General features: G+C 42.5%; 1 protein-coding gene across 2 annotated transcripts in view; it reads right to left on the minus strand.

Moving 5' to 3' along the window:
- The window catches only part of JMY (junction mediating and regulatory protein, p53 cofactor), a 143,039-nt gene that overhangs the window by 21,317 nt on the left and 105,555 nt on the right, over positions 1-16,167 (minus strand). For both annotated transcript variants that reach the window (XM_038401940.2, XM_043514636.1), the window contains exons 8-9: positions 3,180-3,275; positions 1,615-2,158 (exon numbers count right to left, since the gene is read on the minus strand). In XM_038401940.2, the coding sequence (XP_038257868.1) occupies positions 1,615-2,158; positions 3,180-3,275 (640 nt within the window). The remainder of the gene's footprint in view (positions 1-1,614; positions 2,159-3,179; positions 3,276-16,167) is intronic.

Raw genomic sequence — 16,167 nt, forward strand, 5'->3', positions numbered from 1 at the left:
TATTTTTCCTTTTGTCACTAATAAAAGCAGCACCCCGAGCCTGGCACCCCAGATAATCACCTGCCCCTAAATCTGGCCCTCAGTGTCTTAGAAGACCCAATAATGCTCCCGAAGTTTGACCAAAAGTAGCTGAAATATGTTTAAACCTAATTTAAAAGAACTGACCCTATATATACACACATTTGTTGTACATTTATGTGCCAAGCAGTTTGAATGCATCAAAATTTTGAGGACATTTTCCAAACACTGAAAAATGTTTTAAGCTTTAAGCTTGACTAATATACTTCATTTGTCCCAAAAGTTTCCTTTCTAGTTTCAGACCGACCACTAGGAATTTCAGTCCAAAACAAATTTTTGGAAAAAGCCAAAAAAGGAGTTAAAAACAGACAAAGTTACAGAAACTCACAGAATTAACTGCTGAGGCATTAGTGAGATTCCATATTAATACTAAACAAATGTAATTATACGCTTCATTTCACACAGATTTTGCAATCCCTAAAATTGATGTAAAACAGAATTCTAGAGAGTAAGGATCATCCCACCTAGAAACGCATGGGTATATTAGACCCCAATCATACATGGTGTTTCATGTACGCAGAGCTCTGGGGCATAGCTGACTTCAATAGAAAGCTGCACAGGTGCATGGGTCTCCACACACAGACATCCTTGCAGGATCAGGGCTTTTGTGCGCTTACAATAATAGAGAATTCTTTTGTGGTAAGAGAAGTTAAAAGCACCACCTTTTTGAAGGAGTTAGGTGATTAACAATAAGGGGTGCAAATAAAGGCTCCATGGAGTCACTACCATAGCTCTGTGCATGAGGCACAAAAGGAGCTTCACTTATGTCTGACTACTTCTCAGCACACTTTTAGTTAAGGTTAATTAAATCACAGTACTGGCACAGAGCCAGAAGGGTAGGTATTTTAGAAAACAAAGTTTGCTATATGAAAAGTACAAAGTGTGAAATCCTGGCTCTATTTAAGTCAATGGGAAGATTCCTATTGATTTCTTGGAGCAAGGATTCCATCCCAAGTTGGCAAGGAAAGACTGTTTTCCCATGCTTCCCAGAGGAAATAATGAAATTTAAAATTTCTAAAATCTAAAATTTTAAAATTCATCACCTATGTCTCAATGCTTATTTAATTTCTAACTAGCAATCTGTGGGGGTTTATTCAAGGCTGCCCACACCAACTCGTTTGGTGGGAAGAAAAAGGATACACAAAAGGTGGCAGAGTGAGACTGATAAGGTACGTACTGCAATTAACTTCATTTTTGTATACTGCGGAAGTTTTTGCACCCAGGTCTGATCTAAACATGACTGTTATGTAATGTCTGTCAACTGAAAAACTGACTGCATCCTCAAGTACAATTTGCAGTTTATGTGGAGTCAGATATAACTGAAACAACAGCATACACTACAGTTCAAATTCCCACCACTTGATTTCACTAAACTTTTCAGTCAAGGGCATGAAAACAAGTGTTGCATTGATAATTATACATAAAATCCAACATACCCTTTTCTACACAGCAATCAAAAAAGGGGGAAACAAAATGACTACAAGTACATTCCTTAACAGTTAATTATGTTTAAATAAATATAAACAAAAATATTACCTCTCCTCCTTTGTAAACCCTCTAGATCTGTCTTCTTAAGTTTCTTCTTGGCACTGACTAACTGACTGCTATCAAAAAGATGTGCTGATGGGACAGTGGTAGACTGTGGGACTCCCTTATCCTCACTCTCCTGTTTAACAGGGCTGTCACTTTTCTCTAAGGATTCAGTAGAATCTTCCTTGATAGGCAGAGGCGGTGGCGGCGGTGGCGGCAAAGGAGGAGGAAGTGGAACTACAGTAACAGGATCTGGTTGAAGCTCAGTACTGGCAAGAAGTGGAAGAGCAGTATGATGAGACAGTTCAGAGGGAATGCCACTGGGTGGTGACAAACTATCTTCAAGTTGGTCTAAGCTTCTGGGCTCCTGGGTTTGTAAAGGCTGGATTACTTTTCCCAATTCCACGTCCTCAGTTTTCTTTTGGATCTGTGTGGTTACTGGTAGAGATTGAGGTTGATCTACATAGGGCACTGAGCTGGGTGTACTACTACTTCTTGCATGTGCCAGTCGCAGTCTGGTTGATTTAAGGATTACTTGCCCAGGATACCGCTAAAAGGAAACAGTTATTTAAAATTAGATAAGTGTATGCAATATACTATACTAGAAATTAAAGAACATGTGATCAGGTGATTTTGCCTTTGTGACAAGGAAACTCACTTTAATATTTTTGTTCTTTATTTTTCTATTCTATTTGCCCCTTCCTCCCCCCCCCCCCCCAATTTGTGTCCTTACAAATTGCAACCATGCATACAAACTGCCGAAGGCGAAATTAAAGGCTGCTTTTGAAAACTGGGCCCAGTGTGTATTTTTCTAAAAATTACCACAAATGATTTAAAACAACATTTTTACAAAGCTACATAGATCCTATCCATATGGATATGCTATACATAATGTAACCATTAATGACTTGATTAATATCCCATTGCTTCAGCGTGTGAATTTACTAGTGTATAGAAGCTGTAAGTTTCTAGCAGCCTTGCAAGCAATTCAGGTGGAAAGACTCATTTTTTATATCACTACTAAACAAGATTTCTTGCTAATAGAAATCCTCCAATTTTATTACTTGTTCAGTCTTAGATGCATAGGCCAGGAACCATTAAAAGGAGTTAATATTGTGTCATTTTCTTGTACTACCATCTGTTCTCTCTTGTCTGGTATTAGGTTGTAAGCTCTTTGAGAGGGGGACTTTTAGGTACTATGGTAATGCAAACAGGCCACATGATCCAATACATGTGTAAAACAACACCTGGATCATATCTATATAAGGAAAGGAAAGACCCTGCTTCAGTTCCTGATTTTTTCCTGTAAACATTAATGGAAGAGAAACTGAGAAGATGGAGATTAAGCACAGAACTATGCTGCAATACATCCAAAGAACTTTATCTAATGCTGTACCTTATTTCCGCTTAAATCTTAGATTATGGGAATTTTAACACCTATTCCCAAAATGAATGCTTTAAGTATTTAAAGAAGAACAGATCTCTCTCAGGATATTACCAGAATATAACTGCAGCATATTTTCAAAAATAAATGCTACACGATGAAGAAGAGTGGTCATTACTTCTGTTACCTGTTTAAACGTGCGAAGTCTGTCCAGTGTTTTCTGTCGCTCCTGACTAACCCAGGAGCTCTTTTTTTCCTCTTCATCTTGCAGCTGATCTTGCTTCTAAGAAAGGACATCAAAAACACATCAGTTACTATGTACAGAACAACGTTCATCATAAGAATTCAAATTCAAGGTATTGTTGAGGCCAAGAGCTTATCAGGATTCTACTCTTATCAAGATTAGATATGTATATAAATAACAAGAATATCCTAAGTTACAAAAGTAAAATAAACAAGAATTTTGAAAAGTATATAAACTCTCAAACTTCAGGGCATAAACCAACCTTTAACTTTCGGGAGCCAGAAGTATCATCCGCTGGGGACTAGTTATCCCATAACTGCCTACTGCAGATTTTGTCTCTCTGAAGCAGCCAAGACTAGTTACTGTTGGAGATAACATATAGGACTCAATGGGCCACTGTTTGATCCAGTGTGGAAGATCCTATGTTATTAAGTAAATAAAACTAAACTGAAAAAGTAATTGTTTAAAAAACAAGTGTGCTTTGGCATTCACGTTCTGACTAGGAAACAGGTTGCCTGTAAGGAATTAGTGCAGTTGGAAGATTAAATGGATTTAAAGGCTACATTTGAGAGCCATTTGACATCAGGTCTCAAATTTATTCTCAATTTATGCCGCTACAAAACTGATCTAAAAATAAATAATCTTAATTTACCCACAAAATTCATCAAAACACATTCTTTGGCTCTAGATGTCCACCACTAAAAAAGCAGGAGTGCAAATGCTGGCTGAAATACATTAACAGAAGTATGGGAAAGATTGCACAGCATTGCCAATGTCATTCTTGGCTCAGATTGGTACTATTGGTTCCCTGCTTTCATATGATTAGAACTGAATTTAGGTGGTTAAGAAAAATGATGAGCAAACAGAAGACTATTAGTTACATTGAAACATGCCCAGTCTAAACATTAAAATGCCAATCTATACACTTGTGAAAAGTGAATCAATGTAATGGTTCACTTTTTCTGGTTAAAAGAATTCTTTTAAAACCCATTTGCAGTCAAATTAGGGATAAAGTAGGTTTCATAGAATCATAGAATATCAGGGTTGTAAGGGACCTCAGGAGGTCATCTAGTCCACCTCCCTGCTCAAAGCAGGACCTAATCCTCAACTAAATCATCCTAGCCAGGGCTTTGTCAAGCCTGACCTTAAAAGCCTCTAAGGAAGGAGATTCCATCATCTCCCTCAGTAACCTATGCCAGTGCTTCATCACCCTCCTAGTGAAAAAGTTTTTCCTAATATCCAACCTAAACCTCCACCACTGCAACTCGAGACCATTGCTTCTTGTTCTGTCATCTGCCACCATGGAGAACAGCCTAGCTCCATCCTCTTTGGAACCCTGCTTCAGGTAGTTGAAGGCTGCTATCAAATCCCCCCTCACTCTTCTCTTTTGCAGACTAAATAAGCCCAGTTCCCTCAGCCTCTCCTTGTAAGTCCCGTGTTCCAGCCCCCAATCATTTTTGTTGCTTTCTGCTGGACTCTGTCCAATTTTTCCACATCCTTCTTGTGGTTCGGGGCCCAAACTGGACACAGTACTCCAGATGAGGCCTCACCAATGCCAAATAGAGGGGAATGATCACGTCCCTCAATCTGCTTGCAATGCCTCTACTTATACAGCCCAAAATGCCATTAGCCTTCTTGGCAACAAGGGCACACTGTTGATTCATATCCAGCTTCTCCTCAACTGTAACCCCTTTTCTGCAGAACTGCTACCTAGCCACTCGGTCCCTAGACTGTAGCAGTGCATGGGATTCTTCCTTCCTAAGTGCAGGACTCTGCATTTGTCCTTGTTGAACCTCATCAGATTTCCTTGGCCCAATCCTCTAATTTGTCTAGGTCCCTCTGTAGCCTATCCCTACCCTCCAGCGCATCTACCTCTCCTCCCAGTTTAGTGTCATCTGCAAACTTGCTGAGGGTGCAATCCACGCCATCCTCCAGATCATTAATGAAGATATTGAACAAAACCAGCCCTAGGACCGACCCTTGGGGAACTCCTCTTGATACTGGCTGCCAACTAGACATGGAGCCATTGATCACTACCCACTGAGTCTGACAATCTAGCCAGCTTTCTATCCACCTTATAGTCCATTCATCCAGCCCATACTTCTTTAACTTGCTGGCAAGAATACTGTGGAAGATCATGTCAAAAGCTTTGCTAAAGTCAAGGAATAACATGTCCACTGCTTTCCCCTCATCCACAGAGCCAGTTATCTCATCATAGAAGGCAATTAGGTTAGTCAGGCATGACTTGCCCTTGGTGAATCCATGCTGACTGTTCCTGATCACCCATGATTTTTTCCAGGGACTGAGGTGAGGCTGACTGGCCTGTAGTTCCCCGGATCCTCCTCCTTCCCTTTTTAAAAGATGGGCACTACATTAGCCTTTTTCCAGTCATCCGGGACCTCACCCAATTGCCATGAGTTTTCAAAGATAACGGCCAATGGCTCTGCAATGACATCCGCCAACTCCTTTAGCACCCTTGGATGCAGTGCATCTAGCCCCATGGACTTCTGCTCGTCCAGCTTTTCTAAATAATCCTGAACCACTTCTTTCTCCACAGAGGACTGAAGGTTTGGTTTCCCCCTCCCCCAGATAAAAGTATTTGCACTGGCTAATGTGAAGATGCATATTGCAAAATTTTGTATGAGGGGAAGCAGTTCAAGTCCCTCAATCCCAACCCCAATATGCTATCCCTCAATACGTGACTGCCAAAAGACAATGCAAGCACAAACAGAAATACCAATTAATTCATAAAAATATTACAGGTGGAAATGGTGGCACTGCCTTTTTGAAGGTTGGTCAACACTTCCCATTATAAGACCTTGTTTTCAGTTATTTATAACTTTGCCAAAGTTTTACCATTTCTGCTGAAGTTTTCCATACTAAGTATCTACCTCATGCTGAATTTTTTGGAGTTTTAGTCAGAACAGTTTAATCAGTTCTGAGAACTAGGCAAGGGAAAAATGTTATTTTGCCCATGGTAACAGATTCTAGCAACTTTGTCGATGAAAAGTGTTAGTGCCAGGCTTTGAAGCAGGTACCTAACATTTGGCAGGGATTGGCCTTTGTGTGAGGGATATGCCTTTTGCCACCTAAATTTGGCCAAGTTATAAGTCTATGAAAATAAACTGTACAAAAAAAATTCTAGAGGTTTAGATTTTAGTCGCTAAACTCCCTGAATATTCCATCCTCCCCAAGCATGCTCGAGCCTCTCAGCTCTTAGTCCTGGCCAGACTGTCCACCATCTGCACAGAGCATAATCCACCAGAACTACAGGGGCAGAGCTGGACCTTCCTTGCAACTGCTGCTATTCTCAGATGGATTGGGGCTGGGCAGCACAAATGACAACCAGGGGCTTCTCTCTTCTGTATTCTCAATAATGCCCCTCGTCTGGTACCCACACAGTACGGAGGAGGAATCCACCTGACTTGAATGCACAGGGTATAAGAGCCAGACTGGAGGTGGGGGATAGGAAGAAATGCAAAGGATCAATTTGGAATGGAAGAGAGAGGGAGGAAGCGAGAGGAATAGAAACTGTCACTGGGATTTGGTGGGAGGAAGGAGTCTGGGAGCCAATGGGGGAAATGAGGATGGGGGTTGGGAGCCAATTGTCCAGGGATGGAGAGGACACTGAAATCAGCCAACGAGCTAGGGTGCAGGGGAGAACTGCGACTGGCTGGGCAGGGAGATTGAAAATGGGATGAAAACCCTGAGGAGTGAAGACAGACTGGGACAGCAAGGTGTAGGGGACTAGGACAAGGAGCCCCAGGCAGGAAAGAGACAGGACTGGGACAGGTTGGAGGGACCAGGACAGAAAGCATCAAGTTTGGGGTGGGATGAGGAGGAGTGAGGTGAAAGAGAAAGAAGTGTCTGTGCCCACAAGAAAATACTCTTTCCAAAGCCTGGAATAGAACCCAAGATTCATGAGAGTTTCATCATTCCTCTGCTGTCAGCAACATCAGGGAAACCCCCTGGCAGAGTGTCTCTCATCCCTCTCCTGTGTGTCCACCTAGGAGATGACAACCTACTACTGCTCTTAGTTATTCCATAAGCTCAAATGGCAGAGATCTGCACGATGGATCTAGAGGTTCCAACTCTGCAGACGACCCACGTGGACATCAATATAAGCCACATAATAGCATTTGATTTTTTTTTGGTTTGCTTTTTTAAACACAGAGGAAATTACATGCAAAAACTACATTAACAGAGCATTAAAGCTGAAAAGTTAAACAGTCAAAAGTTAAGATATGCCAGAATTAAGAGTCAGCCCCCTTTTACTTAGGCAATATGATACAAATTACATACTGTTTTTTCCACAGGTCCCTGCCTTGTTCATTGCACAAGGATGGACATACGCAGGGTAATATAGTGAAGGAGACTATTGATAGGATCCCTTGCCTCACTTGTAGAGGAAGAGGGAAGCTGAGGCAGGGAATTGCAGGAAGAGGAAAAACAGTCTCATGGTTAAGGCAGCTGAATGCTGACCTGGATTCTATCCCTGCCTCTGTCACAGAGTTCCTGTGTGATGCTAGACAAGTCACATAAACCAGATTTTTCACAGGTGGTCACTAAGATATGTCTACACTGTGAAGAAAAACCCACGGCTGGCCTGTGCCTGCTGACTTGGCCTCCTGGTGCTGTTTCATTGTAGTGTAGACTTCCAGGCTCAGGCTGCAGCCCAAGTTTTGGGACTCTTCCACCTCACAGGGTCCTACAGTTTGGGCTGCAGCCTGAGCCCGGAAATCTGCGCTGCAATGAAACAGCCCTGTAGTCTGAGCCCTGCAAACCCGAGTCAGCTGGCACAGGCCCGCGATGGGTATCTAATTGCTGTGCAGACATACCCAGATTGTGTGTTCCTTATTTTCTGGGTGTCAAACTTGATATGCTGAGGTGTGATATGCAGACTTGCTAAGCACATATAATTGCAACTGCAGTCATTAGGAACTGTGCTTGAAGTGCTATATAATGCTAAGTACACTAAGAATCAGGTGCTAAGCACCTCAAATTGAGCACCCAAACTCAGAGAACACTTTTCATTTTAATCCCTCTGTGCCTCCATTTCCCCATTAGAAAATGGAGATAATATCACCTCCTCATCTCACAGGAGTGTTGTGAAGATACATTCATTAATGTTTGTGAAGCATTCATACTAGAGTCATGAGCATCATAGAAAAGCCGAGGAGGAAAAACACACACATACTTACCTGCACAGAACCTGTGGTTCTTCAAGACGTATTGTTCATATATACATATATAGTCCACTGCTGATGGGTGCAGACCCAATGTGCTTGAGCCAGAGACTGGGGTGGTACATGCGCCCTGCATGTCATTGTGCTTCCAAACCAAGGGCATAAAGGACAGGGTCATCCCAACCACACTCAATTCTCTCGCCACCAGCAGAATCAGCGATGAAAGACTCCACACTAGTGGGGATGGACGGCTGGTTATGGAATATATGTATGGACTATACATCTCAAAAGTAAGCACAGTTACTATACATGTAACAGATTCTTCGAGTGATTGTCTGATATATTATATGTATGTATGTATGTTCAACTGTTGGTGACTCCCAAGCAGTAATCTGTTAAACAGAAAATGAAGCACAGTTCTACCAAAGTTGGCATCATCTCTGCAAGCCTGTGATATGGCATAGTGCTGAGTGAATCTGTGGACAAAAGACCACATTGCTGCTTCACAGGTGTCTCATATCAATAGGTTCCTGAGAGAGAACACCAGAGTGAATTGAGCTTTTATTGAATGAGCAAGTATTTTATCAGGTGGGGGTTTATTAACCAGCTGATAAAGTCTCATACATGTGGAGATCCAACTGGAGATTCTTTGTGTGACTTTCTCCATAAACTACAACCAATCTAGGAGATTTTCTGAAGTCTTTAGTTCTGTCAAAATAGATGTGCTTAGAATACTTTCTAATTAACGTAACCTCTGTTACCCTTTATCAGAATGTGGCTTTGGAAAAAAAGTCAATTACCTGGTTTAAATAAAACTCTGAAGCCACTTTAGATAGAAACTTGGGGCATGATTTTATGGAAACTTTGTTCTTGTGGAAAAGTGTGTATGGCAGGCCTGCCATCAATGCAACTCCCCTATCCGATGTTCTTGTCACCAGGAAAGTTGCCTAAATGCAAGATGGAAAAGAGCATGTGAGCCGGGGTTTGAAGCAAAAGAGCACACAAGCCCTAACAGAACAAGATTTAAATCCCAAACCGTGTGTAGCAGGGTGACTACCCTGCTCCTAAAATAGAAGGGGTTAAAAAGCAGCCTTGGAGAGGGCTGTGGCTGGGGATGGCTGAATGGCCTGTATAAAAAGGCTTCAGAGTAGCAGCCGTGTTAGTCTGTATTCGCAAAAAGAAAAGGAGTACTTGTGGCACCTTAGAGACTAACAAATTTATTAGAGCATGAGCTACAGCTCACTTCGTGAGCTACAGCTCACTTCATCGGATGCATTTGGTGGAAAAAACAGAGGAGAGATTTATATACACACACACACACACACACAGAGAACATGAAACAATGGGTTTATCATACACACTGTAAGGAGAGTGATCACTTAAGATAAGCCATCACCAACAGCAGGGGGGGAAGGAGGAAAACCTTTCATGGTGACAAGCAGGTAGGCTAATTCCAGAAGTTAACAAGAATATCAGAGGAACAGTGGGGGGTGGGGTGGGAGGGAGAAATACCATGGGGAAATAGTTTTACTTTGTGTAATGACTCATCCATTCCCAGTCTCTATTCAAGCCTAAGTTAATTGTATCCAGTTTGCAAATTAATTCCAATTCAGCAGTCTCTCGTTGGAGTCTGTTTTTGAAGCTTTTTTGTTGAAGTATAGCCACTCTTAGGTCTGTGATCGAGTGACCAGAGAGATTGAAGTGTTCTCCAACTGGTTTTTGAATGTTATAATTCTTGACGTCTGATTTGTGTCCATTCATTCTTTTACATAGAGACTGTCCAGTTTGGCCAATGTACATGGCAGAGGGGCATTGCTGGCACATGATGGCATATATCACATTGGTAGATGCACAGGTGAACGAGCCTCTGATAGTGTGGCTGATGTGATTAGGCCCTATGATGGTATCCCCTGAATAGATATGTGGACAGAGTTGGCAACGGGCTTTGTGCTACCCAAGATCCATAAACCTGGAAATCCTGGACGCCCCATCATCTCAGGCATTGGCACCCTGACAGCAGGATTGTCTGGCTATGTAGACTCCCTCCTCAGGCCCTTCGTTACCAGCACTCCCAGCTATCTTCGAGACACCACCGATTTCCTGAGGAAACTACAGTCCATTGGTGATCTTCCTAAAAACACCATCCTAGCCACTATGGATGTAGAAGCCCTCTACACCAACATTCCACACAAAGATGGACTACAAGCCGTCAGGAACAGTATCCCCGATACTGTCACGGCTAACCTGGTGGCAGAACTTTGTGACTTTGTCCTGACCCATAACTATTTCACATTTGGTGACAATGTATACCTTCAAATCAGCGGCACTGCGATGGGTACCCGCATGGCCCCACAGTATGCCAACATTTTTATGGCTGACTTAGAACAACGCTTCCTCAGCTCTCGTCCCCTAATGCCCCTACTCTACTTGCGCTACATTGATGACATCTTCATCATCTGGACCCATGGAAAAGAAGCTCTTGAGGAATTCCATCATGATTTCAACAATTTCCATCCCACCATCAACCTCAGCCTGGACCAGTCCACACAAGAGATCCACTTCCTGGACACTACGGTGCTAATAAGCGATGGTCACATAAACACCACCCTATATCGGAAACCTACTGACCGCTATTCCTACCTACATGCCTCTAGCTTTCATCCAGATCATACCACTCGATCCATTGTCTACAGCCAAGCGCTACGATATAACCGCATTTGCTCCAACCCCTCAGACAGAGACAAACACCTACAAGATCTCTATCATGCATTCCTACAACTACAATACCCACCTGCTGAAGTGAAGAAACAGATTGACAGAGCCAGAAGAGTACCCAGAAGTCACCTACTACAGGACAGGCCCAACAAAGAAAACAACAGAACGCCACTAGCCATCACCTTCAGCCCCCAACTAAAACCTCTCCAACGCATCATCAAGGATCTACAACCTATCCTGAAGGACGAGCCATCGCTCTCTCAGATCTTGGGAGACAGACCAGTCCTTGCTTACAGACAGCCCCCCAATCTGAAGCAAATACTCACCAGCAACCACACACCACACAACAGAACCACTAACCCAGGAACCTATCCTTGCAACAAAGCCCGTTGCCAACTCTGTCCACATATCTATTCAGGGGATACCATCATAGGGCCTAATCACATCAGCCACACTATCAGAGGCTCGTTCACCTGCACATCTACCAATGTGATATATGCCATCATGTGCCAGCAATGCCCCTCTGCCATGTACATTGGCCAAACTGGACAGTCTCTACGTAAAAGAATGAATGGACACAAATCAGACGTCAAGAATTATAACATTCAAAAACCAGTTGGAGAACACTTCAATCTCTCTGGTCACTCGATCACAGACCTAAGAGTGGCTATCCTTCAACAAAAAAGCTTCAAAAACAGACTCCAACGAGAGACTGCTGAATTGGAATTAATTTGCAAACGGGATACAATTAACTTAGGCTTGAATAGAGACTGGGAATGGATGAGTCATTACACAAAGTAAAACTATTTCCCCATGGTATTTCTCCCTCCCACCCCACCCCCCACTGTTCCTCTGATATTCTTGTTAACTGCTGGAATTAGCCTACCTGCTTGTCACCATGAAAGGTTTTCCTCCTTCCCCCCCCTGCTGTTGGTGATGGCTTATCTTAAGTGATCACTCTCCTTACAGTGTGTATGATAAACCCATTGTTTCATGTTCTCTGTGTGTGTGTATATAAATCTCTCCTGTTTTTTCCACCAAATGCATCCGATGAAGTGAGCTGTAGCTCACGAAAGCTTATGCTCTAATAAATTTGTTAGTCTCTAAGGTGCCACAAGTACTCCTTTTCTTTTTATAAAAAGGCTGTGAGGCAGAGGCCCAAGGAGTCTCTCTCCAGGCTGGGAGAGAGCAGGGCCTGGCTGCCTGCCTGTCAGGATACTGAGGGTGATGCAGTGCTGGGGAAGGAACAGGCTGAGTGGGGCACTCCAGGCTGGCAACTCCCCAGGCTGTAGGGCCTGGCCCAAGGCCCACAGAGGTACTGGGAGGCAGAGGAAGGCAACAGGTCCGAACTCCCTTGCCTACAATGAGTGGCCTTTACACTGCAGTCTGCCCCAGGGAGTGGGGGCTTGGTGATGACTGGCAGTAGCCCAGACTGAGGCAAGGTGGGGATAGTGGGTTGGGGGCTCCCCAGGAAGGGGAAATCCAGAGGTAGAGTGTGGGGGTGCTGCCAGGGGGCAGAACCCAGAGAAAGGAGCACCAGGGTCTGTGAGGGCCATGGGGCCAGAGCTGTAGTAGATCACCAGCCTGCAGAAGGTACGCCGCGCTGGAAAGAGCTAATTCCCCAATAACCAGCAGGAAGCGCTGCAGGGGTGAGTCCGCTCCTTTACACCATAACAGGGTCTTTTTACTGGAGAAAAACTTTTGTTAAACCTTTCATAAATCTCTTCACCACGGGTGAGAGAACACTGAGGATCCAAGTACAGGGGGATGAGATGGCTGCTAAGCGTATTTGCAGAGAGCTTAATCAAAGCCCCAATTTGTTAAGGTGCAATAAGTAGTCATGAATAATAAGAATCTGAGATTTTGATGGTGACAGATGTTGTAGCGCTGATTTGGAAAATCTCTTTGATTTTACTGGGAATGTAGACCTGGTAGACTCCTTTCTACTGTGTATTAGTTCTGCATGTCAGAGGAGAATACACACCCCTCTCTGAGGAAGTTAACCATTCAGCATCCATGCCGCCAGATGAAGCCATGAAAGATTCTGAGAGAACAGATCCAAAATTAGAGGTAAGGTTATGGGTGGTCACATCAAGAGGCTCTGAAGGTCTGCCTGGGGTGTGCTGGGGTTATCGTAAGTAATCTAGTGGCTTCTTGCTTGATCTGCTTTATTTTTCTTGGCAGGAGAGGAAGCGGGGGATGCGCAGAATAGGCCTACGATCCGTGACTAAAAATGCATTTTATTTGGCTCCTGGGCTTTTTTATCCTTCCTTTGAACAGAAATGATGATACTTTGTTGTCTTTTGTTGTGAACAGGAGCATACAAGTGAAACCCCTTCTGAGGGGATGGTGTGAATGTCTTCATGTTTTATGGAACTCTTGTGACCATTTACAAATCATCTGCTTACAGTGTCTGCCAGCACACTGTGGATCCCAGGGAAACGCATAGTGGTCAAGGTAATGCCATGGAGGATAGAGAAATTCCACAATCTTATCGCCTCTCTGCATAAGGAGGAAGGATCTTGCTCCTTGTTTATATTTATAAAAAACATAGTGGTTGTGTTGTCCATCGTTACTTGAATAGTAAGGCCTTTTATTTCTTGAAGAAAAACCTCACAGGTTTGTAGCTGGCACTTAACTCTTGTATGTTTATGTGGAGGGACTTGTCCCAAGCGGACCAAGCTCACTCAACTGTTAACCTGCCTATGTGGGCTCCCCAGTCCAGCGCAGAGCCATCTGTTACAAGAATCTTTTATGGAGGAACTGAGGCAAAGGAGACTCCCTTACAAGTATCTGTGAGGTCCATCCACCAATTCAGTGACTAGAGGACCTTGGTTGGGATGTATACTAACACATGCAGGTGATGTTTGCTTGGTCAGTATACTGATCCCAATCACCCCTGCACATTTCTCAGATGAAAATCTCATATGTTGGGAGACAAAGATGCATGATGCCATGAAGCCTAGCCACTTGATGCAAATTCTGACAGAGATCAATCGGTAGGCTTGGGGATTGGAGGGGTAGGGAGAGGGATTATATAACTGGAGCATTATTTGGAACGTTTCTGGAGCTAGCTGTGCTGGAGTCTAATACAGTTCCGGTGAATTCTATTCTCTGAGAGAAGATCAATACAGACTTTTCTTTGTTTATTTATAGGCCCAGATGAGAGATAATTGAAGGATATGTTGACCATTTTCCTCCACTTTTTGTGATGTCCCCCAAATTTACCTAGTTCTCCAAGTATGGTATTACGTGGGTACACATTTTTCTGAGGTAGGCAGCTATGACAGTTAGGCACTTTGTGAATACCCTGGGAGCTGCTGATAGCCGAAATGATAGAACCCTGTATTATCAAGAATGGTTTCCTGCCATCAACCTCATAAAGTGTTTGTGGACCAGATGGATTGTGATGTGAATGCAGAGATTCTCACATAATCACTGACTCTAGAAGCTAGGGATTTATGGAAAAAAAACAGCAAGTAGTGGGAAACTTGTGATAAAAATCATGTGAGATGGCAACATTGTTAAGCTCTTTAAAGCTTATTGTAGTGTTCAAGAGACACAAGAAAAACTGATTTCAGTATGTCAGAATATGATTAATAAAATAGTAAATTAATTTCCTTGACATACCAGAGTCCTTTTCTTTACAGTAAAAGCTGAACTAAAGTATCAATTTTCACTGTCAGAGTGAATTTGATATTTTTGCAATTTCTTGAAATAATATATAAATTCATATGGGATATTTCACATGCAGCCCTTTCATGATGCAAATTATGTTACATAATCTCAGGACAAGTTTATCATACATGTATGATATAAAGCGTATCCACTTTTACCACTTTAATCAATGTTTGACAGCGAAGAGACTATCTGGATGTGGTTCATCTCTGTCCCAAATATTGTAACTAAATATAAATATTTAAATATAAACAAGTGTCCAAGACCCATAAGGAATTTTGAAAAATCACCACATCTAACAGGAACTGTGAGAGAAATATGGCAATTTAAACAGCTAATACAGCCTCTGTGATTGGGGGGGGGGGGAGGAAGGGAAGAGGACAATGCCATGAAGTATACAGCTGAAAAATTCTGGGACTACATATTGTTTTATTTAATACTAGGTAAAAGGTGACTTTTTGGAAAGTGACTAATTTCATCCCTAACATCTGTTGCTGACGCAGTACAAGATAGTTACCCAGGATTCTCAATGTCCAGTTACACATTGCTATGGGGGATGGTAACTGTGGACATGCCAATGTGACAAATATAATTTTGCCAAAGTTTGTAAGCAAGTGGATTCACCAACCCACATCAGGTTCAGTTGTTTGGCATGGCTGTAATTAACATGGTGGAAAGCTACTGTTCAGAGAGCACCACATACTGCCAATTCTAGATGGGTTTCTGAATGACAAGTATCCCGGATGGATAGTATTATAAACAGCCTTTGACTAACTGTATTTGGTGCCCAACCTAAATACAGCTGCAAACCCTAAAGTAACTACAGCCTACAAGACAAGATTCACTGGCCGTTTAAATATGCAAATAAATCCTTCCTACACTTTTCCAAGTTATATTATTTCACTGCTTTTTGCCAAACAACCTTTCAGCAGTTAATGGCAGTGATACTACCTCATATTCATAGACCACCACAATTTGCCAGTCTTGTCTAACTGGAAGAAAAATGACATTTCTTGTTTCTTTGCAATTGTTTCTTGCCATTTACTTAAGATACTGTACCAGAGAGACCTCACTATTGATGGAAAATAATATTAAATTATAAATTTTTTGATGATAGGTCATTACAAACTTGTCTGCATCTTTACTGAATAAGAAGACATAGCTACAAGTAGATTGTAGCCACAATACATGAAAATAACAATACATGTCACAAAATGTTCAGGCTAATCAAAGAAATTCCATGAGATTTCTGTTTGTCTCCCAAAGACAAGCAAATGCCGGGAAGGTAACACCTCCTTAACCATAAACCCATGTTTATTACCCCAAGAGTTTATACTATGAAAAACCCTCTG

The sequence above is a fragment of the Dermochelys coriacea genome, chromosome 5 (assembly GCF_009764565.3).
Source record: "Dermochelys coriacea isolate rDerCor1 chromosome 5, rDerCor1.pri.v4, whole genome shotgun sequence".
NCBI classification, from domain to species: Eukaryota; Metazoa; Chordata; order Testudines; family Dermochelyidae; genus Dermochelys; species Dermochelys coriacea.